Below are 23,003 nucleotides of genomic sequence, written 5' to 3'. Positions count from 1 at the left end.
TCTCACTCCCAACTCGTCAAACGTGTGACGCATGGTCAGGCTCCCTCTGCTGCACTTATGGACGCGCAGGGTACCCCCCTCGCGTCGGGAATTGACGTGAAGGGTCCTCCGATTGAAGAGATTGCTGCGGAAGTGCCTGTTGTCGGTATATTTAGACATTTTCCAAATCACATTGTAGTGACGTATACAGAACACAATAAATTATATAATGTAAACAACTACCTGAAAAACAGGTAGAACGATGCTTTTGTATCGTTTATTGCATTTACGGGGGGAGTGATGTATGCTGGGTAATGGCACAGCTAGCTACTGGGTTTATTCACCCGCTTCGGCTGTTATCAGTCCATACAATGGGCGTTATTAGCACAAATCAGTCCCATAGATATGGGCCATCTCCTGCTAGATTGTTCAGAAGGTTGTTCTCATCCATCCAGATGGAGGATCACTAACAGGAGCGTGGAAGACTCCAGAATCCACTCTGGCTGGAATCCGGTGGATATGCAGTGTGTACAGGTAAGACCATTTAAACGGACAGCATTTATAGAATGACCATTAAAAGTCAGCGAGTGTCAGTAATGTTAATGTGGTTATGTTAGTAATACACCGAGTGCTAATATAACAGCTTTAAGATGCATTTGTAGATATTATTACGTGTTTTACCGTCTTTATGGTGCTAGCTTAAAGTTACGGTGTAAACGTTAGCTTATATTGGAGTAAAGCTGTTACTGGTTAAACGATGTTAGCACAGAAATATTAGCTTCTGTCATGACTGATGAAGTTACTAGTTAATAAAGTTTTCAGTAAAGTGTTTAATCACAGCCACAGATTGACAGCAAATATCTCGATTAGCTTCAGTGCATCTGTAATAAATATGTGCAAGTTTCAGTGCTTCGTTTAAACTGTATGATACTTATACTGACCCAGGGTCAGTGTAAAATACAATCCTAGCTGTGTGAACAAAGCCTGGCTCCTTTAATCCTGCATGAAAAACCTCAGGATGCAGGCTATTATTACTCTTTCCTGCTGACACACCTGTCACACCTGAGAGTCAGCTAGAAACTTACAGTGACGTGGACATCATGCAAAGACTGCCAGACTCTGTAATACTGCAAATGATCAGTGACTCAGGTTATCACTAAACTTTAAACGGCACCTCTGTGTCTCTGTGTGCTGAACATTTAGGATTGAGTCAGGCTGCATCAGCTGAAGCTGTTATTTGTATATATCAGTATTTTTTATTCAGGTGTGGGGAAAATACGTAAGACTGCAGTGAAGCGATGCACCAGATTAATCCCTGGCCAAAGGTATCGTACTTAAATCAGACTACTGATCCAGCCACATCAGCCTTTTGTGAGGTCTGTTTAAAGTTGACTAAAAGTGAACTGCAGGTTCCTGAGAGGTGGACTGTGAGCACAGAAACACATGTTCATACATACAGCTGCAGCAAACTTACATTAATTTTAAATAGATTTGTTACTCTGATGTCTGTCTCTGTGTTAGTCCTCTGACAGACTGGTGACCTGTCCAGGTGTGCTCTACCTATGACTACTGGGACAGGCTCTAGCTCCTGTAAAAGAAATGTTCTGTTATTCTCATTTAAAGTATTTAAGTGCTTATGCATATGCTTAGTTGTGACACTGTTACTGTTCAGTGAAAGTTTCTAAAACTAGATGAACTTACTTCAGCGTCAGCAGTTTGAGAAAACAACTCCCTTTACAGGTGCTGATAAGGCCAAGAGCACAAAACAGCTTAACCATTGATCTGTTAGGTTTCATAGCAAGACACGTGAAGTGTGGTAGGATCAGTTTGTAACTTCCTCCCTCTTCCTTGGAATGCATAAAGGAGGAGGAGCACCACTTCTGTGGCAGCGCTGACATGACTGAACTGTGATGTTTGATGTGTGTTGGCGCAGTAATAAATAGCTTGATCACAGCTCTTTCTGTGTTGCAGACTTTATTTAAAAAATTCCACAACACCCCCCCACCCTCCCACTGCGAACCTGAATTGAATATTCAGAAGACATTTGTTTAAATAGTTCTACAAATCTGAGCTGTTGGTGTGTCCTTGGATTGTGTGGTAATAATATTAGAGCCTGCAATCTTTCTTACTGAATCTCTACTATGAGTCATGTTACCTGAGATTAATTCTATGTTTACCTGTCAGCCTGGACGAATGTGCTGTGTGAAGGAAATTAAATTAAATCAGATCTGAACTGTGTACATTTAAGGAACCTGTTCATATTTAATATGAACCAGTGATTTTTTTGATTGCTGATTCCAAGAGAGTCTTTGTGGAAATCCTGTTTGGCTTTTTGTTATTTTAATTCTCTTCTCTGTTTTCCAGAACAGTTCTCCACAGTCGCTGTCCACATGGGTCAGTGGGACCAAGAAGCACTCTGCTAATGTGGGACTCTGACCAGCAACATCCAGCAAGACCCAGACAGCGTTTTCTATCTCCCAGCTGGAGTTTTTGTTTGTCTGTGACTGGAGAGGCAGATTTTTGTTGAGCTTCACACTTGCAGAGGTAAGTCAGTTTGCAGAGATCCCTCCCACCCTGGCTTTTATGTGCTAGATTTCTTGTCTGAAACAGTAATATTTCAGTGACTGCTGCTTATACCACAGGTTAATACACTCTACTGATCCCTGATGGGAGAATCATCAATTTTGGCAACAAAGAAGCCTGGTGGATGTTTGTTTACAGTCTGATGATGGGACATCATGCTCTGCATCTTCAAAGTTTGCCTCTTCATTATTATTCATACCCAGTAATGTGAAGTATGCTTATATCTACTATAACTGAACCAACCTGGTGCTCTTCATTTATGGAGGCTGTTGAGTCTGAATGTTGGATGTTGTGTATCTCGTGTTCTCTGGGCTTTGTTGTCCTCAGTCTTTTTGCAGGATCAGAAAACAAAACCAGGAGGCGCGTAAATGTTTCTTCTCCATGATGTTTCTTCAAATGTTTCTTCTGGATGATGATAAGACTGACACGGGATGCCACCTTTGGTCTTGTGATGAAGCAAAGCTCAGGAAGAAGTGTGATTAAATGGTACCCACATGTTGAGAAGGATGTACAGGGGCACCTGCAGCCAAATCCAAGCCTCAGGTTAGTTGTAGTTGCAGAACGCTACAGGACTGAGACAGCTGAGGCATCAAATGTTTGATTAAACGGGATGAAAAAGAGAAGTTTCTTCCCTATAATTATCACTTAAAATCTGTAGCAACTTCAAGTCTGTCAGCGTGCTGAGCATGCTCAGAATGTGACAATATATTTTTGTTCAATATTTAATTTCTTTCAGTTGCAATTGTTAAATGAAAAAAAATATATATATATATATATATATATATATATATATATATATATATATATATATTCTTATAATTTAGCAAACTAATTTATCAAAAAAAAAAATGTACATATATCTGTATTAGTGTTAATAAATTAATTTGACACCTGTATTGAAAATACCATATTGTATTCATACAGAATCAGTTTGGTATCATTGTTTGTCTGATTGCTGAAACTAAGAGCTACTTTGATCTGTTTAGATCTAAAGTATCCAAAGTTGAGCTCTAATGTTTCTTCACCCCTGTGTGTGTGTGATATGTGATTTCCTACATGCTGGCAGAGCAGAGCAGCAGTTTGTGCTCACAGATGGTGACGGTGTGGAGAGACGGTGGTGTTTCCTCAGAAGAGAGTCACAAAGGACACCAGTCCATCTCACCACCTTGACTTGCTGACTGATGTTCGTCTGCACTGCACAGAGGAAATCAACTGACCGAGGTTTGTCCAGTGACGTGTTATGAATTGTATATTTGTTTTATGCTTACAGTTATGTTTTTCTTGACAGAGGTTCTGCAGAGGTTAGACAAAGCAGAGAAAATATGTGCTTTACATTTTACTGTGATTTTTCTGGGATATTTGTTGCCTGATGTTCAGCAGGAATGGAGAAATAGAATCAAAGGGAGATGTTTTTGATGTTTTTGTAATGATGTAAGTAAATCTTCAATATTATTTATTTGCTTGGTTATATTACGAGTGTTTCTGAGTGAGGGAGAGAGGAGTCTTCATCCAGTTTAAGTGACGTAGATCAGTGGATACACTTGTCTCCCCTTTAAAGGAGACGATCCAAGTCATCCTTAAATGTTAGTGCTTTCAAATACACAAACATTTTTAAAGGACAAAAATGAACATCCAACTTTGACTGTAATACAAAATAAATCTTTGCATGTGTGTTTTCAAACTCTCAGATGGGCAGGATATCAGTCTTGGACTGTCTAACCTGCCGGAGCAGCACTGAATGACCACCACACATGAGCATGTTCCTGCAACATTCAGCATCTGATCCTTCATCTGTGTGCTTCTGCTTTTGGTAAGTAGAGTTACCCAACTCCAGTAACTCTAAACACATGCCATCCATTTCTGACGGCCTGGTTACTTCCTGTCAGTTACTTTAGAAACCATGTGGTCACCTGACCTAACACTGTTTCTTCTTCTTCCCCTTAATGTTCAAGTGTCACATGTCAAACAGCTGGAGAGGAAACTACACCAGTGTACTGGGATGTTTCAGCAACACGTGCCAGATGCTGTTCCTTCATGGTGACATCACCAGAGACAGCCCCGCCCACCTCAGGACCTCGCCATTGATCATGATGATTATAATGATGACAGCGAGCGGAACTAAGACTGTAAAAATCCACGACCAGAATGTTTCTTTCTAATTATTAATGAATACTGAGAGCCTCTTTCTGTGTTTTGTCTGTTTTGGTTGTTGTTTTTTTTACCTCATTTGTTACTAACAAAGTTCACAAACTCACACAGTTTACATTCTGTATGTTTCCATCTTTACCAGCCACACTCTAACTGCATTTAAGAAAATAATCCTTAGAAATCGTCGTTTTTCTCTTTTGTAATTGATGATAATTCAGTGAATATACTGCGCTGCTTCCTTTTATTGCGTCACACATTGCTTTAAGTTTTTCAGTGTCCAGTTATTTTTTACTGCTGTTTGAATTCTCTGTATGTTTGACCCTGTAGACTGTTTGATGGACTGCTTGTCTTCCTGTTTGTTACCACCGCCTGTTTTTTAATAAAGATTTGGATTTCTGACTTCAACACAGCCTCTGCGTGTCCTCCCTTTGTGTCCTCTTCCTCTGTGAATGTGTTGCATGTGTCACAGATTCATTTTATTAACAGCTTTCCCACAGTGAGTTGCATCAGCATTCATTCACAGCACATTTCAGAAGGATTCAGATTAATACAGTGATCTTATAGTCAGAATTATCCTGACAGAGTGCCACTGTAAATTATCTTTCATCAGGTAAATTTTAAAGTTCAGTATTTCAAAGCAGGAGTTATGAAGAATCATACTGGCATTAGGACTAATAATATGTACTTACAAAGTCAAAGTTTTTTAATTATGCTAGAATATTGGAAGACAATCAACTTTTAGTGTTTTCCGCATATTAATTATTCTGAAATAGAGACGTGACCCTAACTGTACAGAAGCACTAAACAACTGACAATCTAACAGACATCATTGGCCCGAGCTGTCATGCACAGTGAGTCTGATCCTTTGCTGTGAGAGTCTGACAAGCATGTTTCTGGTCAGTTTGGAAGAAATAATATCACAATGTTGATCTTTTTTTCAATATTCCTTCTCTTTTACAACATAAACTGTGATCAAAGCTACTTATGTTCACAGCATGTAATAATACTGACAGTCCAGGGCATTGTGGTCTGTTGAGCTAGGGTTAGGGTTAGGGTTAGCAATTCAGACATATGTAATCAATATTAAACGTCTCTGACGTGGGCCACTGTCCGCAGTGTTGGGAATCCATACCAGGCTGGAACGAGTCAAGGTAGGTGAGCATCCACGAGAAGACACAGCAGATGCATCCTACTAATACTGACAGGACCAGGAGACTCCAGAAACCGAGCATCTTCTCTTCAGTGCCATCCTCGCCTGTCACCCTCTCTGCCCGCAGCTCTTTGAGTATGGGGTAGATAAGGGCGCAGAGAAACCCTTATTACTAATTTGTATTATAATTCAATTTTCATGAAATATTCATATTCAGTATCGGTCCTTTTATATTAATAACCACGTATCCACCCAGGCTCATGGTGGGGCAGGGCTCTGTCCTGGGATGCTTGAGTACAAGGTAATGTACACCTGACCAGGTATCCAGTCTGTCAGAATTGTTTTCAATATTTGGTTCAAAAACATGAGTGACAACAAAAATCCAACTAGGATTCTTGCATATGATGAATGAAGTCTGTCTTTGACTGTATTGTCCAGCTGATCCATCAAACCCCCAGCAGGTGAACCTTATTCATGACATAACACGGCAACAATGTAAAAAATGAAACAGCAACAGTCTAAATGTAAAGTGCATTCTAAACTGCTCTTCAATAAATCATATGCAAAGAGTCATTCAGGACTGTAAAACGTGAACTACAGAACCCAGAGTCTTCATCATTAAATCTCTGGTTGCTTCATTTTTCTATCCTATATCAGATACTTTAAGGTTAGGTTAGGTAAAGTTGCATTCTCATGGTGAGGCAAAGTGCTTTATGTGTGTGTGTGCGTGTCATGAACGGCTATAAAAGGCCTATAATTAAAGAACAAAGCGGGGTTTGAGTTCGAGTTACGACAGACTGTCACTACTTGTAAGTGGAACGCAGCCTTCCTACGGCAGACAGCTAATAACAGGAATCGGACGCGGTCCACCCGAGTCCACAGCAACCACCATAGGTAACAGAAATGTCTCTAATGTGTACAGTGTAGTGTAAGCATTAAAAGATCATAAAGGAAACACTAACATTTATGTGAAACTAATTGTAATAAAAAAATGAGCAGGTGCTTTATAGATTTAAAAGAAAGAATCTGAAAACAACACTTTTTTGGTCTAAGTGATCAAAGTAGAAAACAGAACTGATGTTCAAGAACAAACCGTAGCTGCACTAATATTACACATCTCCATTGTTGTGGTGAACAGACATGTTGCTTTTAAAACCACATGCAGTGTGTGACCGTGACTGTTCACTGAGACCATGAACGCCACTTCGCTGAAGCCTTCGCCTTCTTCTTCTTCTTCTTCTTCTAAATTGGAAGCAGAAGGAGCACGAGCTGCTTTGATCTACTGAAAGGAAAAAGCAGAATATCTGAGTTGAAACCAGTCAGCTGAAACCAGTAAGACAGGAACAAATTCAATGCAGTGTCTCAGGTGGCTTAGCCTGTTACAACTGTTGATACAAGCTAAATACAGTTAACACACAGTGTCAGGGAGCTCCAGTGTGGGAACTAGTGGCTTTAGGTTTGTGGTCATTTAACTTTCATCCCTTCATTCATTTAATTCAGGAGGAAGAAATGTCAGGTGGGTGCAGGCTGGTTACATGCATTTGGTCTCATGCTGTCTTTAACTTGGTTCATTTTATGGCTGGGCTGTATGTGGGGTTATATCATGTTACTTGGGCAGGAGTACCTGTCCCCTGTTAGACTTAGAAAGTTTCTCCATAAGTAGAGCTTCTAACTCTTCTAGCACATCTGTGGCTGACAGTTTTTTGGTGGCTCTTTTTACCCCACACTGGTTGTGAGTGTGTAAATAGCCCCACTAGTTATTTTGGGTTGCAGTTAACTTGGGAGGAAGAGGTAGGTCTGCCATGACTAGATGAATAACAATTATCTGGGATACATAAATTTCATAATGCATGCATGTATCTCTATAAACCTGCCTGAGGGCTGCCATTTTTTACATTCAGTTATTTCTTTGTTGAATCTAAATAATGAATGTGTTACAGTTAAACTGACACTGGTCAGTGTAAATGGCTCATTGGGACACAGAAACCTTTAAATTAAACCCTATCACCTGATATCGAGTGTCAAACAATATCAAAGCTGTAAAAGATGTTTACAGTCAGAATTTATAAAACTATGATTGTAAATAAATTCAAACAAGTGAGCTTTTCTCTTTGTGCTGAATATCAACACTGTGATTTCTTAGACTGTAAACTTTACTTTAGCACAACCAGTTGTAGAAGCTGCCACTCCAAATGTCTTTTGATAACAAGAAAAAAATACCTTTTCAGTGCACGGCCTGAAGTTCTTCTCTGACATCTTCTGCCATCAGCTTTGTCTGCTGCTTTGAAGACAATAAACCACAAAAAGATGATTTAGTCACTTTGTCTGCGTCATGCAGCTCGAATGTGTCGTGTAACGATGTTGAATAGCTGTCGTTATCCCTCTGCTGTGTCAGTAGGATTGTACTGTACAGCATCTCATTGATATGTGAGGAATGCTAATGTAAACAGACTTACATCATTAAAATATAAAGGGCAGGAGATATTTAGATATTTTTATATTTATATTACATTTTATAGCTGACGGATATTACTAAATAGATAGAATTTACTAAATAGCTGGATGAACATGAAAAATATGTCTATAATAACAAATGACCATGAGAGCCAGTAGAATTAATTCAACTGGACACTCAAAAGACGTCCTTAAATGCTCTTTAAGTGGCGGAACAGATGAACAAACAGTTAATCGCTTACTTGAGATGAAATCTGCTCAGCTACTTTGAAAACAGCTTCTAACTGGTTCCTCCTTTAACAGGATGACTGCTCAGGGGTAAGGCCATCATGCAGTCCAGCAATCTTTATGGTTCTGCTTTGATTCACCAGGAACTATTAGGGAAACCTTCCAGCGCCTCCTGTGAAAGACACAGGCATAAACACACAAACATTTATTAACATGTTCCACAGTCTTCCAGTTTGATTTTCTCATCCTGTGGACAACAACGTACATGGATGCAGGTTTATTGTTAACTTTTGTAAGGTTTATTTAGTGAACATATCCAGCTGCAGCTCCACTGTGATCCTGAACTGGATAAGCACTTAAGAAAATGTGTCAATAAATGCACATACATCAACTTACTATATTTATCCAAACAGATGGGACCAATAATGCTTCACTGAGTTAGAGACTTTAATGTCTCTTCTATGTAAGAATGTCTCGTGCTGATATACCTCCAAACTTGACAACAAAGGTTTTTCAGACTACATGTAGCTGTCCTCTATGTCTGCTCACACATTTACATTTATGTCACACTTATTTCTGCTTTCCCATTTTATAATTATTACTTACATTTTGATTAGATACCTTGAGTTTGTAAATGATCAGATTACATAATTGGAATACAATGTATCCAATTCAGGGTTGCGGGAGGATGAAGCCTATCCCAGCTGATACAGGACAAAGACAGGCTGCCAGTTTATTGCAGGGCTAACACAATATGTGTAACAGAAAATCCACTTAAATGTTTGATATTTCTTATAATAATCATAATTATGACCATTATTTAAAGGTTTCTTTATAAATACATTTTGATTTTTTATAACCTCTAAAATATAAACCTGAGCTGTTTCAGATTCTGACCTCTGACCTCACTGCAGCTCCCTCTTGGAAGTACGTCTGCTTCTTGTCCCCAGTGTTGACCGCCTGCCCTTGATATCACGTACTGTACCTGAGGAACAAAAAAGGACAAACACTTGCCTTCATTTAAGAAGTACATTCATACAGAGGTAATCTATGGAAACACACTAGTTCAACCTTTGGGAGATATCAGTTCCTGTGAAACATTTCTGTAAATGAACATCATGTGGAGAATGAATGAAATGAGTTCTTCAGGTGACTCAGCAGTCCCACACTGACAAATGAAATCTAGTTAAACTATTAAGCATATTTGCTCTTCTGAAATCTGTGTTAAACAACAACAAACATAAATTAGTAACAAAAATACAGCTGAGTAGAGGCTTTACAAACCACCACCAGCCATAATGCTGAATTTTAATCTTCAAATGTTTCTGAGCCGTCTTCAACCTGCTTTTAACACATTAACACATTTTAACACAGTTCTATCACACACCACACAGAAACTTTTCTTTTTTTTTCCTCACACATCAGACTTCACACGTGATCCTCTCCAAATGCCTGCAGGAGGTTAACATTCATTTAAACCTTTCAGACCTTTTTGATTCACAGATGAACTGAACCAACCTTGAAATTAGCACAGAGCTGCAGAGCTGTATGACTGACTGGCTGAGCCTAAAAGTTCAACACAGTAATGATAAATTCCTCTGCTGTCTGTGGAAACTGGTGGTTTCTATCATTGCTTCTTTTTTCTCCCCTTAAGGAGCTTTAATTTTGCTAAAGTTAAACATGTTAAGTGTTTAAAATGCAATATTAAAATGATCTGAGACTTTTGCACATCTTTTTGAGGCCTTCTTTGTTATTTTTTCTTTGTTTGGTTTGTTTGTTTTTAATCATGTGCTCTAGATGGCAGTGTTTGCTCAGCTTTGGTAATAAGCGACTCAAATTAGATCACTGGATAAAAGAGTTAAAACTACTGTCAAACTGAAACGTTATCCTCACTGCAAAACAACCAAGAATTTGATTGTTACATTTTGGTCTTCTCCCAGGAAACAATGAAACACATATATGCTAAAAGCTGAAATATAACTCAGAATATAATATTAGTGTTTAGGTTTCAACACTGTTTTGAAATAAATACCAGCTCTTTAGTATGTACGTGGATCTATTTACCCTTGTGACTGTATATGTCTACATCACAGAAGTAGACATGCTGAATAAAGGCCTTTGAGTATTATAATCGTCCTGAGCGGGAGAAGCGTTGCAAAGTGAGACCTCATATCCACTCATAGTAGTACGAAATCACCCAAGATGTAAAAGAGTGATAGGATCAACTAAATGCAGTGGGCAGTAGTCTGTTTTGTCTAAGTTTAAAAAAATAAAAGACCACAATACTACATTTTGCTCTACAAGGGCCTGCCTGATATACTCTTCTCAGAGACTACATCAGGTAAAAACATAATTCTTTGTCTTTACATTCATCAGGTCCCAATCAGCCCAAATAGCAAAGAGAAATTAAAAAGGCATGAAAGAGTTCAGGTCTTAGGAGGTTAAACACACACAGAATATTGTTTTTTTTGTCTTAATGATTAATACAAGTTAAAAATCACCTGAAAGTTGCAGGAAACAACATTTTTAGCCCTGACTTCAATGAGCTAACAGATTCCACACACATCAGGTGTGAAGGGTTTTTCCACATCTGGGGAGCATGAACACTAAATGCAGTTTGGCTTTGCTTCGTCCTAAGCCTGTTCCTGATGGCCTGTAAAACTATTAGCACGACTTTTAAATCTCTCCTTTTATACACAGGGAGCCATTGCAGCGATTTGATGACTCGTGTCATATGGTCCATTTTCATGGTGTTGATTGGTTTTCAGTTGCCTACTGAAAAAAATAAAATAAAATATATAAAGTTTTTCTGTAACTTTTTTCACCAGTAATCCCTTAAGTCTTGCAATATTGTTAATTAATAGGCTATCTTAGGAGTGTCAGTTTGTGCTGTTGCCCTGTTTGCATAGGAGAATGGAAACAGGGCGACGGGATGCATATTTTAAAAATGCTTTATAGACAAAGTTATAATGATTTTGAAGTTTCTTTGCAGAGAACATGTCCAGCCATCCATAACGAGCCATCAGACTCCAAAATAGATTTATCTTAACAAATCACAGATGGTCAAATTTACAGTAAATGATCAATTAAGTTATGAACTTGCATTGCTTGATAGTGCGGTCATTTTCAGGGAGAGTGCGCTGTACTACTACATACAAGTTTCTTTTCTTTTCCCTCTACAATGTGTTAACCACTGGCTTTGTTATACACAGTTTTTCACCCATTTCATCCATCAAAACAGAGAAACCTCCCCGTGTTTTCTTCATGTATGAAAGAAATACAGCAGTAAACTTTAAGATGCAACACAACAGGCAGTCAAAGATTTATTGTGTCTGTTTGTACACGTAAACCTCCTCAGTTGAAGAACCTCTGAAGTCTCAGTTTGAACTTCTGAAACTCGCTGCTGCTCTTCAGCTTCTCTGGCAAGCCGCTCAACTGCATGAGCACTTTGTGAGCGTCGTCCATCAGCTCCTCACCGAGCTCCTCCTTCACTCGTCCTCTCCAAGCAATCGGCTTCGGACGGCCTTCAAACCCATCTACACCAGTTCCAAGAGGCTGTAAAACACACATTGGGAAAAGCAGTTATTGGTATGTGGGATCTATTCCTGTTCAAAAATTCAAACCTTTTTGTTCCTATATACATAATTTAGATCCTAAAATGTAGCTTTTGAGCATGTAGCCATCAACAAAAACAACTCTGACATCTTGGGCTGAAAATGTGGGAGAAATAAGGTGTCATGTGTGGCTGTGTGGCATGCAGGATCAAGGATCCATGGAACGTAAACAGCAGCTTTATTTGCTGGAAAAATCCTCCACAAAATAAACATACAAAAAAACAAACCAAAACCCTGAACATGGAAACTAAGAAATAAACACTAGGAAATGAGGATCACAGAACTAAGAATGACAGAAACCAGAAAAACTGAGACACCTACAGCACATGGAACAACACGACAACAGGCAAAGGAAAACACAGGGCTTAAATACACAAGGGAGCAATGAGGGAAAGAGACACCGCTGGGAGTAATCAAACATAACGAGACGGGGAGGAAGAAAAACTGAAAACATTAACAAAGGACGCGAGACTGTCAAAGTAAAACAGGAAACACGAGAGAGGCACAGAAATACGGATTTGACAGTGAAACAAGGAGAAGCACAGACATGAAAACATAACTTGACTAGGACACAAGGAAGACAGGAGAGGCACAGAGACAGAAACCTAAAGACCAGGAATTCAAATCCAAACCATGAAAAACCACAAATCCAAGAATATAACTTAATCAAGAAACACAAATAGAAGTAATGACAGAAGCTGTGGTACCTGCATGATCTCCACTACAGCCACCACATCTGCCACAGAGATTTTGTCCCCGAGGATGAACTGTTTGTTCTGGAGGAATTTCTCCTCCAACAGGTTGAGCGACTGCTTCATATTTTGAAGAGCAGCATCCATGGTCACCTCCGGGACTTCAAGACCCATGATGACCGGAAACAGAGTCTACTCAAACAGACACACAAAGATCAGTAAGCAGCAGTACGGATCCAGCGTGGCAGCTTATAGTGGCCGGAAGACCAGTAGGTATTTGTTAGCATGGTCAAAATATGACAACATAAAACACAAACATAGTAAGGAATTATATGAGTATGTTATCTTTTGTTCTCTAATGTGTACCTTTCTATTGTTTTTGTATATATTTTGTATATTATTCTCCTGTCTATTATTTATATTTTATTTCAGCACAGTTGTTGTGGAGCACACACAAATTCATTTTACGTGTACAATGATAATAAAGGGTTATTCTACTCTATTCTATTCCATTGTATTCTGTTCTATTCTATTGTAACCTCAGAAAACAGTTGGGCTTAAGGAGAGCTTCACAGAGCTGCTAACATGACTGTAGCAACATTAATAGTAGGAGAAGAAGGATATTAAGTATTATATACCTTATAAAATCAGCTACAGATAAGAACTAATTAAGCAAATGAGCTGATGAAATGTGTCATGTGAGGACGCAGCACTTGGTCAAACTGGGACACGAACCCTGAGCAGGAAGACCTTTTGACAGTGACCTCTGAGGTTCGCGTGCTGCCAGGACAAGTATTCATTGGCACGAGCTCGCTGCTGCAGGCCGGCAGGAAACCAGTCATCTGCCACTGACCCTGAGTATTTCTGCACAAGGTACTTCAGGATTGCAGTACTGCAAGACAAGACAGAACAGAAACTAATGATGCTTTAACGACAGGAAATGTGACAGAAACTCTTCTAAAATCTGAAGCGCAGAGTGGCTGGATGGTCATTTTGTTCAATTAACTGCAGAATCATCCATTACTGTTTTTCTGATAATAGCACTATTAAGTGTTAATAGTACTAACAGCAGCATTAAACCGTTAGATCTTCATCATTAGTAACTTACTGTGAACAAATGAACCGACCAGACTCCCAAAGCAGCTTCAGGCAGCAGCTTGAAAAAGAATCAAACTATTTGAAACAAAGCTAAGCGGAAACTCGACGCCCTGCTGTACCTCTCTGACAGGGTGAAGCCTCCATCCTTCATGACAGGAATCTTCGCCACGATGTTGAGTTTCCCAAACTCACTGCTGTACTGCTGCCCCGACACAAACACGTGAAATTCACAGGCGTGCTGAAGTTGTTTGTGTTGGCATGTTTCCATCATGTGGAGAACGCAGAAATAATAAAGACAAAAATGTCAAACTGGTCTCAATTCCAGTGGTTTTAATGACTCATAACCCCCCTTTTTCTTCTTTGTATCTGCTTTGAAACAGTTTTCTTTATTTTCTTTCCCCAGCACGTCTCCATTATACACAGTCAGGAAAGGAAAAGTTGTGCATCAAGACTTAATGTAAATCTAGCTTTCTGGGTGAAATGTGAAAAAGAAAAGCAGCCCAAAGGAGCATTTTTGTTATTGTTAATGGTAACAGTACAAATGAAAAAGCATGCAGGACATTTTAGTCCCCTGAACTCTTGAAGAGTCTCTGTGTAGACTTGCAGAGCTGCAAACTTCCAAGTTCAGTAGCATTCTGTTAATCTCCAAACTGTAAATAATAATTACCATTTTACTGCAGAAAGTGAGCTGCTGTGAGATTACCTGCAACCAGGTCGACATACTTGAACTCAAAGGGAATCCCGAGCACTTTGGCAAACAGGAAGACGGCGCGGCAGGGTGGCGAGATCAGGTCGAGATAGAGCTCTATCATGTCGGAGAGTGAAGGCTGCAGAGGTTTCGTCTCCACCGACCTTCCTCTGTTTTCTCACTCCTCTTCTATCTGTCCAGAACTCCACCTCTCCTTCCACTACACCTCACTGACTTTTAAGTGGTGCCAGCTATTCAAAGCAGAAGGTCACTGCGACAGAGTGAGCTGAGCTTTGCCCTTAGCTTTGCCACCATTTTTTAAAAATGCTGAGATTATCACTTTTACCTACTGGTGCTTGCAATCAGATGCACATTTTCAGGGCAGCAACTATATAATAATACCAGCCGTTTTCCTACGACTGAAGTTCCTGACACAAATTCAAGCTAGAAGATTTGGATTTAACACTTTTCTGTGCAACCACTCACTGAAATAAACTGCTGGAACAAATCACCCATGAGGTATACAACTTTAACTCCACTGATTAAGCTAATTGTGATTTATGGCTCAAGAAGGTTGTAAAGTAAAGCTCAGCAGCATTCCTGGTAAATCAGCTGATCTCAAAGCTAGCCACATCAGCTAACGGTTTCTACATAACCACTGGGAGATGTCATATGGAGCGGGCTGTTTAAGCAGCCTTAATAAGCCCACAGTTGTCACGCATCTATAAGCCGTTTTGCATGGAGGAGTCCCAGGAAAGGACAACATGGGAATTTTCTTCTCTCTAAAAACCAACTCATGGTTGGGAACTCAAAAGAACATCCATCCATCCTCTTATCAGCTTCATGTGGGGATTGAAACTAGAGGACAATTTAGAATCACCAAGTAACCTACCCCAACTAATTGTTGTCTTCGGACTGTGGGAGGAAACCAGAGTACCTGGAGAGAACCGGCATAAACACAAGGAGAACATGCAACCCTCCACACATAAAGTCCCCAGCCAAACTGTGGAGTCAAACTGAGGACCTTCTTGCTGTGAGGCAACAGTGCAAACCACCACGCCGCCACACCGCCCGCATAACTTTCTGTAAATGTAAATGTTCTGCAGCAAAACGACGGTGATCATTTGCAATAGTACCAGAACAGGCTTAAAGAGATGTTTATTTTCACACAGGTGACGGACTCATAACCACTTTTTCTTCCTCACTTTTGACAGGATTTTGTTCAGCTTTCTGCAGAAGCTCCTGTGTCTGATTCCTGAGGGAGAAACAGATTTTACACACTGCACACATAAACAGGACAAGATTAGGAATGTTACATTTACTACCTTAAGATTCTTTGCTGAACGTTAACACCTTACGTTTACAGAGACTAAAACACATTTTGACTATTTGTCAAAGAAAAATGCAAAATATGTGCAGCACACACTAGGAAGGCCACATTAGAAGTATCATGTTATAAAACTGGAAGGAGGAATTTGTTAACAAACAGCTGCTTATTTCCACATTCATCAAAGTAATATTACCACTCAGTGGTCTTTGGTTTGTCTGCAGTCGTCTTTTAACATCTGCAGATTCACTTCTAAGTGAGATCAACCCATAAAATAGCCCCATCTTTTCGTTCTTCTTCCTTCACTCTTTATTCTTATTTAAAGGAAAATAATTTAGGTGCTGAACTATTTTTCTAAATATCTGGCATTCATGCAGAAAGGGCAGAACGTTTGAGGCCCAGGACACTGACTTACTCTACTGTGTGTTAAACTTGAAGCCTCATTTAGTGAGGAATGCATTGTTGTTCAGCTACTTTGATGAGAAGTGTTAACAGCCATTCTGGCTCTGTTAGGACTCGGGCCTCGCAGGGCTCTGATCCAGCTCACTGAGCTGCTGAGAGGAAACAGCTTCAATGAAAACAAGAGATCAGCTCCCAGCAGAGTCCGCACTGTTGTTTTCACAAGTCATGAGAGTATGACACACAATCCAGCGAAGAGCGGTTCCAGTACCTGACTGGCATGAGGCCAGAGGTCATCTTCAGAGCACGGCGGTGCTCTCCAGGATCTCCAGCAGCCTCTGCACCTTCCACTGATTCTCAGACGACTTCTCTGCATCCTGCAGATGACAGAAAATGCAAAGCTTTGATAATGACTGAGAGACATCTCAGTGGACAGAGGCATAGAGAAAGTTTTACTCAAATATCTGATCTAGTTGAATATTAAATATTCTTAAAACGACTACCCAGTACATTTGTGAGAATCTAACAGATTATAGTTGATCCTTCTCAGTAGTGGATATACTAATGCATTAAATCAGGAAGGAGGTGCAGATACAAGTGAGTAAGCATGAGCTTATAAATATAGTTCATTTTTTTCTTCTAACTGTAGGTTTTACTCCATTTTTACTGCTGTATTTCAGCTCTTACTAAAGTCTAACCATGTCTTGTGTGTTTTTAAGATAATGTTTGATATTTTTCCGTTTGACCACAAATACTTTTCTCCTCTGGGAGGCAAAAAGACAACTTGATGTTTTAAACTTACCTGTAAACATGACATTCTCCAACCTTTCAAAAGAAACGCTGCAAATTCAAATGTTTTTAAAGAAACCATCATTTGTTGTCTTTGTGACATCTGTCTTTACTTTACAAACAAATACTCTGAAAATAAAGAAATGTTATAAGTTCTGAATATAAATCTTTATTTGTCTATAACTCTTGCACCACTTGATGCGTGTGTTAAGAATATAAATGGGATGTTTGCCTTCTCTTGAACAAACGCAGCTCTCGTGGACAGTAACCAATATTTTCCTGCCCTGCAGCTGCCACACATATCCAGAGTTTGAGTTTCCAGGGGCACTAAAACAGCGGCACTGATACCCTGACTGTGTTTTACCGACAGGATGTGTCCGAGAATGATGGCTGCTTCCTGCTTGACACCCTCCAGCTTCAAATTCTTGCACCTGACTTTCTGGATCTGGTCTGAGAGTGAAGTTATCCTGGCTGATTTTTGACGGCACTCCTCGTGCACTAAAGACAGACTCTGGCTGAAAACAACGGTTAAACACTCGGTTAGAGCGTAGCTCAGTTTAAATGTGTGACGAGAGATGAGCTGAAAATGTGTTTAATAGCCTGAATCTTTTCTTTTAATGTAAGTCTGTCAGTTGGTACTAAAATAAATATGTGTCTGATCCTGTTCTGTGGACATTTAAAAAGACATTTGTCTTCTACCTGAGAGTCTTGATTTTAGCCAGTGTGCGCAGCTTATCCAGCGTACAGTCCTTCAGCTCTGTAGTCAACTGCTGGCACTGTTCTCTTAGCTCATGTACGTTCTGAAAAATGGAAGACAGTGAATGATTTTAGTGATAATTGTGCTTTAATTAATGATATTTAATGTTACTTTTATTTCATAGTCATAAACAATATCAAGCTCAATGCTGGGAGCTGATATATTTCAGGCGTTCTCGTTGCAGAAGCTGCAAACGTAATGATTTCATACATCCTATCAGATAAAACATCAATTTTCCATCTTCTTCTTGGGTTTGACCTTCGACACTAAAACAGATATCTTTAAGTATATGTGTAAGTGCAAAACACTGAGACCAGTGCTTGGTCCTCACAGGAAATGGAAGACATGCGCTGTTCATTTCTTATTTGATGTAGAGAAAAAAAAATTTAATAAAAAATACTGCGAATTCTCAAAAATCTCAAAAGTACTGCTAACTTCTTGGGAAGCAGCGACTTTGAATGATAGGTATAAGTTTGTTTTTTCAGTCCTACTTAAAATCACTCTCATCAGTTGACTGTCTTTTTAAAAAAAACTGAAACTGAGTAGATTTATATAAACTTTCAGTCTCAAACCCGTTCGGGGAAGCTGCTGTGAGCTGTCCGCAGTTCCTGAGAACACTTGGAAGGCGCTTTAATAAGAAACATCCAGCGTCTTAGTGAGGTGACATTACTGTCACGAACAGCTGTCCTCTCACCTTCTTGAGGATGGATTTCTGCTGAATAATCTTAATGAAATCTTTCTCCAGTTCATCTTGTTCAGAACAAAGATCCCTCTGTCTGGCTTGCATGGCGTCTACGTCCTCCTGCAGGGGCACCAGCTCACTCTTCAGAAAGTGGAGCTGCTCCAGCCGCTCCTCGTGCTCAGCCCTGTTTTTCGTAAGTATTTTTTCAGTCTTCAGCTTTACAGTAGGCTCCACGATGCTCTGCAATCGCTCAACTTTCCTGGTGAGTGGACGAGAGAGAATAATGGATGAATATTTATTGCTTGTTGTGAAGAAACAGTGAGATCCTGACTGGACTTCACCTGTCCATCTCCACCTGTTCTGCCACCTTCACTGTTTTGGTGGCAATGTCATGCTCTTCCTTCTGTTTTTCCAGCTGCTTCCACAGAGACTCCATGGCAGACAGACGCCAGTTCACTGAAATCAGGTCCTTCTTCTGCTGCTCCAACTTTTCCACTGAGGGGAGGAGAGAAGTGTACAGGTAGCAAAGAGATTATTGATGCATGCTGGGTAATCCAGGTAAGGAAATCTAAAAAGTTGATTCTGAAACTAAGCCTGTGGCTCATTGTTAAACAATAGTGCTATTTTTAGTCGTTTCTAAGGTTTGGGATTTAATGACGTAACGAAATATGTCTCCCTGAGCTAGAGAAGAGATGACGCTCCACTCGAAGGTGTTTGAAACAGTGTGTAAGCACCACCTGTTCAGTGGGGACTGTGACCACACTGTCCTCACTGCTTCTTACATTTTATTTTTATTCTAAATTTCTCTATTTGACATCACACTGTAAACAGCCCTTTACTAAGTTATTGCATCTATACGTATCCAACGTTTGTACATGCACACACCGGCCATTTCATTAGTTACACCTTGCTAGTACTCGGATTAAACTCCTCTTGCCTTAAGCGATGCCTTAATTCTTCGTGGCATGGACTCAACTGTAGCTCATCTGCTATCATCGAAGTTCTGTGCATTCAGAGATGCTCCTCTGCATACCTCGGTTCTGCCGAGTAGTTATTTGAGTTACTTTTGCCTTATTATCAGCTCAACATGGCATTTTCTCCCAGAGAATTCACTGGATATTTTCCCTTTTTAGCCGATCCTCCGTAAACCCTAGTATTAGCTGTGTGGGGAAAATCCCAGGACATCAGCGGTTTCTGAAATACTGGGACCAGATCACCTGGCACCAACAACCATGCCACATTCAAAGTCACTTAAATCCCCTTTGTTCCCCATTTATGTGCTCGGTTTGATTTTCAGTCGGTCATCTTGGCCATGATGGTTAGATGACGCCTCACGGACTGTGTGGAAAAGTCTGCTTACTGTGTGGAGAGAGACTGAACTAGAGTTAATCATTCTCACATCGCAACAACAAATCAGTGAATACTAAATGCACTGAGTCACCGCCATGCAAGTGACTGATTAGATATTTGTGTTAAAAAGCAGCTGCAGATGTGTACCTAATAAAGTGGCTGACGAGTGTACATGGTTATCTTTCCCTTTTCAAAGAGCTCCTCAAACAACAACAGTGTAAACCCAGGAAGTGCTCTGATGTGCTTCCTGTCCTGTTTTCAGGTACTGAAGAATTAATTTGTAAGAATATCAAATAATTTTTTTGGTCTCATTGATAATTTGCTTTTTTCCTATTGGTGCTGCTGTCAAAATGTTCTCACCCTCTATCTTGTTCTCTGACTTGAGCTTTTCAATCCGCTCACGCATCTCCTGCATCTCCTTGCTGTGCTGCAGCATCAGGTTGTCTCTGTAGCGTTTGGCTTCCTGATGCTCATTCTTCAGCTGTTCCAACAACTCAGTCACCTTCTTTTCTTTTGCAGTCAGGATGCGTTTCAGGTGACCAGTCTGGATTTTTGAGTCCTCCTGCAGCACGGCGAATTCAGAGACGAGCTCCTGGTATTCTTTCTCCATCTGCTCTCGTTTAGGCCGACAGCTGCAGGTTGAAGAGGGACACGGCAGGCTCAGGGATTAGAGTCAAGAATCTAGTTTGACCTTTGTTAAACATACAGTGTGCATCATTGCATTCACTTGTTCACTTAATTGTTGCTCAAGGCCGCTTTAAAAACATTTACAAGGAGAACTGGCTCCTTGAAGGCAACACTTAAAGAAATGGGGGCGGTGCCTCAAGACTGTTGCCTGGTACTGCACTTTAAATTAATTCTCTGTTATATTTAACGTAAATATAGTATTCTCTCAATTTTATTTGCATACTACACTATTTGCTTCCCAGTAATCTAAATTTCGAGATTTAGGTTAGGCAAGTAGACAACACTGAAGTGTTTTTGATAAAGCTCAAAGTGTTTTTGATAAGATTAACATTAATATGTTAAAAGTGGGAAAGAAAGATACAATTACACTCATATTTCACTGTATAAATGAACTCTTACGGATTTATTTCGATAAAAGTTAAAGAGAAATAGACTTACCTATCCAGCTGCTCCTCTAGATATCGAATTTGTTTCAAATATAAGGCCATTTCTTTATCGGAAGCCATTTTATCTGCCGTGCTTGCTTTTTTCTCCTGTGTATTTTCCGGTTTTATTAGTTATTTAACTAGTTTAAGCAGAAAACGATAAATGCAAGCAAACCGTTTGGCTACTGTCCTTGTTACTAAGGAACCGACCGCTCCGGAAGTTCTCAAGTCAAACTTTACTCGTTAATTAAACGTTAAATATTATTAAATCGATGTTATCTATTTTATCCGATATCAGTGGCATTTTCTTCTTTGTGCATATCTTCCTTCCGGTTTATGGTGTTTTTCAAAAGAAAAAAAAACGAAGAAGAAAAGGAATAGGTTGTTATAATCGAGTGATGCTTTCAGGGACCGTTTGTCAGATCAGTTTTCACAATCTAACTTCAATATTATGTGGTTGCGTTTATTTATTTATATTCGCTATTTTGAGGTTTTAGCCTTTTATTATTTCTAGTTTAAAATTTATATAGAAATATATGTAAGATTTTCATATTTCTTAAATAAGAAAAATTTATTTTAAAATTCCTGTTTTATTTTATATTTATTATAAATTAACTTTTTTCTATGTTATATAAATTTCTTTTCCATACTGTAATATTTATAAAGCAATACAAACCCCCATGAAACAGTGCCAACACTGTGATCATCATTAGTTGATTATACATACAATACATAGTGACTGCAATTTATCTTTAATATCTATGCTTTTAAGCTGCTGATGTCATCTTTTTCTTTAGTTTATTCCTTTTATATTTGGATGGATTTGAGTTCACATGTGTTTTCTTTTGTTTTTTCATCCTGTTTTTGTTCCTTTTCCTCTCCATCGCTGATTGTTTTCGAGTACACCATGTCACATAGACACTGAAATGAAAGGTTTCCCATTTCTAGTGTGGATGGATAACAGCCAACTCAAAATAGAAGAATAAGCCCAGATCTTGCTGCGTGGATGATATAATAGTAGTTAGACTCTGGTAATAACTACACTTGCACATCAAATTGTAGATATGAAGAATAAAACACACATATACGGTCAGACAGTATGTCAGATTGACTTGATTTATTGTCGAGGTCTGTCCTATGATTGGAAAATGCGATGAGGTGGCTAATCTCTGTCTTATCTCACCTGTCCTTCCTGTTCTTGAACTTAATCAGTGGTTTGCACCTTGTTGTGAACTCAAGATGATGACACGCCGACCTCCTCAGCAGTAGATGTTGTTTTTTTGTCTCTCTTTGATCCTCATATTTAAAATCACGGAGAAAAGCTTTACACTCTAAACTCAGCACTTTGAATCAAGCTCAAACATCATGTTTACTTTATTTGTTTGAAATGAAGAAAAAGGCCTCACCTGAAACTGCCTGTCGATTGGTTGTCCAATTAGTTTTGAGGATCTGAAAATGTGGCTCTGTGTATAAAATGAGTCCAGTTCCTGATCAGTTACTCTAAAGTCTGTACAGACAAAACTACACAATTGTGTATTTATCCAATGAATTATAGACTTAACTGTATGACTCAGTTAATTAGATTGGTTGTGTACTCATTAATCACTCATCCATTAACATTTTGTAGGAAAGACTGAAGACAATTGGTGTGACTGTCTCACAAAGGGAGATTTAAGTGGGTATTTTTAGAGATATTTTCCAGTTGGTTGCATTTCCAAGTCACCACCAACAGAGGTCAGCAGAGACGCTGGGATCCTCGTTATTCCCCTTTGTGTTCACAACATGTTTGTGTGCATGTTAAGCTGGAAGCAAATATTTGGACATAGTTAGGAAATAGTTTGATGACTGAGCCAAAATGAGCCTTTCTTTAAACGTTAGTGCACTATTACTGGAACTGGGAATCCTTTGTTAACGTTTCAGGACTTTCATGGATCATTATCAGCTGATGACATT

General features: G+C 39.4%; 2 protein-coding genes and 1 long non-coding RNA gene across 14 annotated transcripts; 1 reads left to right on the top strand and 2 right to left on the bottom strand.

Annotated features, from left to right (window-relative positions):
- Positions 1–5,115, top strand: LOC120716168. Of its 5 annotated transcripts, XR_005691831.1 has the most exons (9): positions 1–145; positions 435–513; positions 1,230–1,304; positions 2,344–2,523; positions 2,622–2,735; positions 2,890–3,105; positions 3,629–3,783; positions 4,251–4,372; positions 4,515–5,115. It is a non-coding gene; the product is annotated as an uncharacterized LOC120716168 (long non-coding RNA). The 5 variants fall into 5 exon arrangements; XR_005691829.1 differs by lacking the exon at positions 1,230–1,304 and having other exon boundaries at positions 4–145; positions 3,639–3,783; XR_005691828.1 differs by lacking the exon at positions 1,230–1,304 and having other exon boundaries at positions 4–145; positions 3,634–3,783.
- Positions 4,923–15,831, bottom strand: LOC120716166 (glutathione S-transferase theta-1-like). 7 transcript variants are annotated; one of them, XM_040003584.1, is made up of 8 exons: positions 14,066–14,615; positions 13,584–13,740; positions 12,864–13,040; positions 11,893–12,097; positions 9,440–9,527; positions 8,557–8,714; positions 8,081–8,138; positions 4,923–7,142 (listed from the first exon to the last, which is right to left on the bottom strand). In XM_040003584.1, exons 1-4 carry the CDS (start codon positions 14,215–14,217, stop codon positions 11,897–11,899), a joined length of 687 nt encoding a protein of 228 aa, XP_039859518.1. In that variant the 5' UTR covers positions 14,218–14,615; the 3' UTR covers positions 4,923–7,142; positions 8,081–8,138; positions 8,557–8,714; positions 9,440–9,527; positions 11,893–11,896. The 7 variants fall into 7 exon arrangements, with proteins under 7 accessions (XP_039859518.1, XP_039859523.1, XP_039859524.1 ...); XM_040003589.1 differs by adding an exon at positions 14,650–15,831 and having other exon boundaries at positions 4,992–7,142; positions 9,440–12,097; positions 14,066–14,184; XM_040003590.1 differs by adding an exon at positions 14,639–15,701 and having other exon boundaries at positions 4,992–7,142; positions 9,440–12,097; positions 14,066–14,148.
- On the bottom strand, positions 15,832–21,411 carry LOC120716165 (cilia- and flagella-associated protein 157-like). 2 transcript variants are annotated; one of them, XM_040003581.1, is made up of 8 exons: positions 21,064–21,407; positions 20,299–20,570; positions 18,930–19,083; positions 18,601–18,847; positions 17,849–17,949; positions 17,514–17,664; positions 16,632–16,737; positions 15,832–15,889 (listed from the first exon to the last, which is right to left on the bottom strand). In XM_040003581.1, the coding sequence occupies exons 1-7, from the start codon at positions 21,129–21,131 to the stop codon at positions 16,660–16,662; spliced, it is 1,071 nt and encodes a 356-aa protein (XP_039859515.1). In that variant the 5' UTR covers positions 21,132–21,407; the 3' UTR covers positions 15,832–15,889; positions 16,632–16,659. The 2 variants fall into 2 exon arrangements, with proteins under 2 accessions (XP_039859515.1, XP_039859516.1); XM_040003582.1 differs by lacking the exon at positions 17,514–17,664 and having other exon boundaries at positions 21,064–21,411.
- Between the last annotated feature and the right edge of the window lie 1,592 nt (positions 21,412–23,003).

This window comes from Simochromis diagramma, unplaced genomic scaffold, assembly GCF_900408965.1.
Source record: "Simochromis diagramma unplaced genomic scaffold, fSimDia1.1 OVJJ01000583.1, whole genome shotgun sequence".
Classification (NCBI taxonomy): domain Eukaryota; kingdom Metazoa; phylum Chordata; class Actinopteri; order Cichliformes; family Cichlidae; genus Simochromis; species Simochromis diagramma.
Note: the sequence above shows the minus strand (reverse complement) of the source record. Positions and strands in the feature narration are given on the sequence as shown.

Coding starts and splice junctions, on each gene's coding strand:
- LOC120716166 (XM_040003590.1), bottom strand. CDS start 14,758: ATGATAGAGCTCTATCTCGACCTGATCTCGCCACCCTGCCGCGCCGTC. Junction 13,741..14,065: donor GGCTTCACCCTGTCAGAGAG/GTACAGCAGGGC, acceptor CTTGTCTTGCAG/TACTGCAATCCTGAAGTACC. Junction 13,041..13,583: donor AAAAGGTCTTCCTGCTCAGG/GTTCGTGTCCCA, acceptor CTGTTTGAGTAG/ACTCTGTTTCCGGTCATCAT.
- LOC120716165 (XM_040003581.1), bottom strand. CDS start 21,131: ATGGCTTCCGATAAAGAAATGGCCTTATATTTGAAACAAATTCGATAT. Junction 20,571..21,063: donor CTAGAGGAGCAGCTGGATAG/GTAAGTCTATTT, acceptor TTCAACCTGCAG/CTGTCGGCCTAAACGAGAGC. Junction 16,738..17,513: donor TTCTCGGACACATCCTGTCG/GTAAAACACAGT, acceptor TGTCATCTGCAG/GATGCAGAGAAGTCGTCTGA.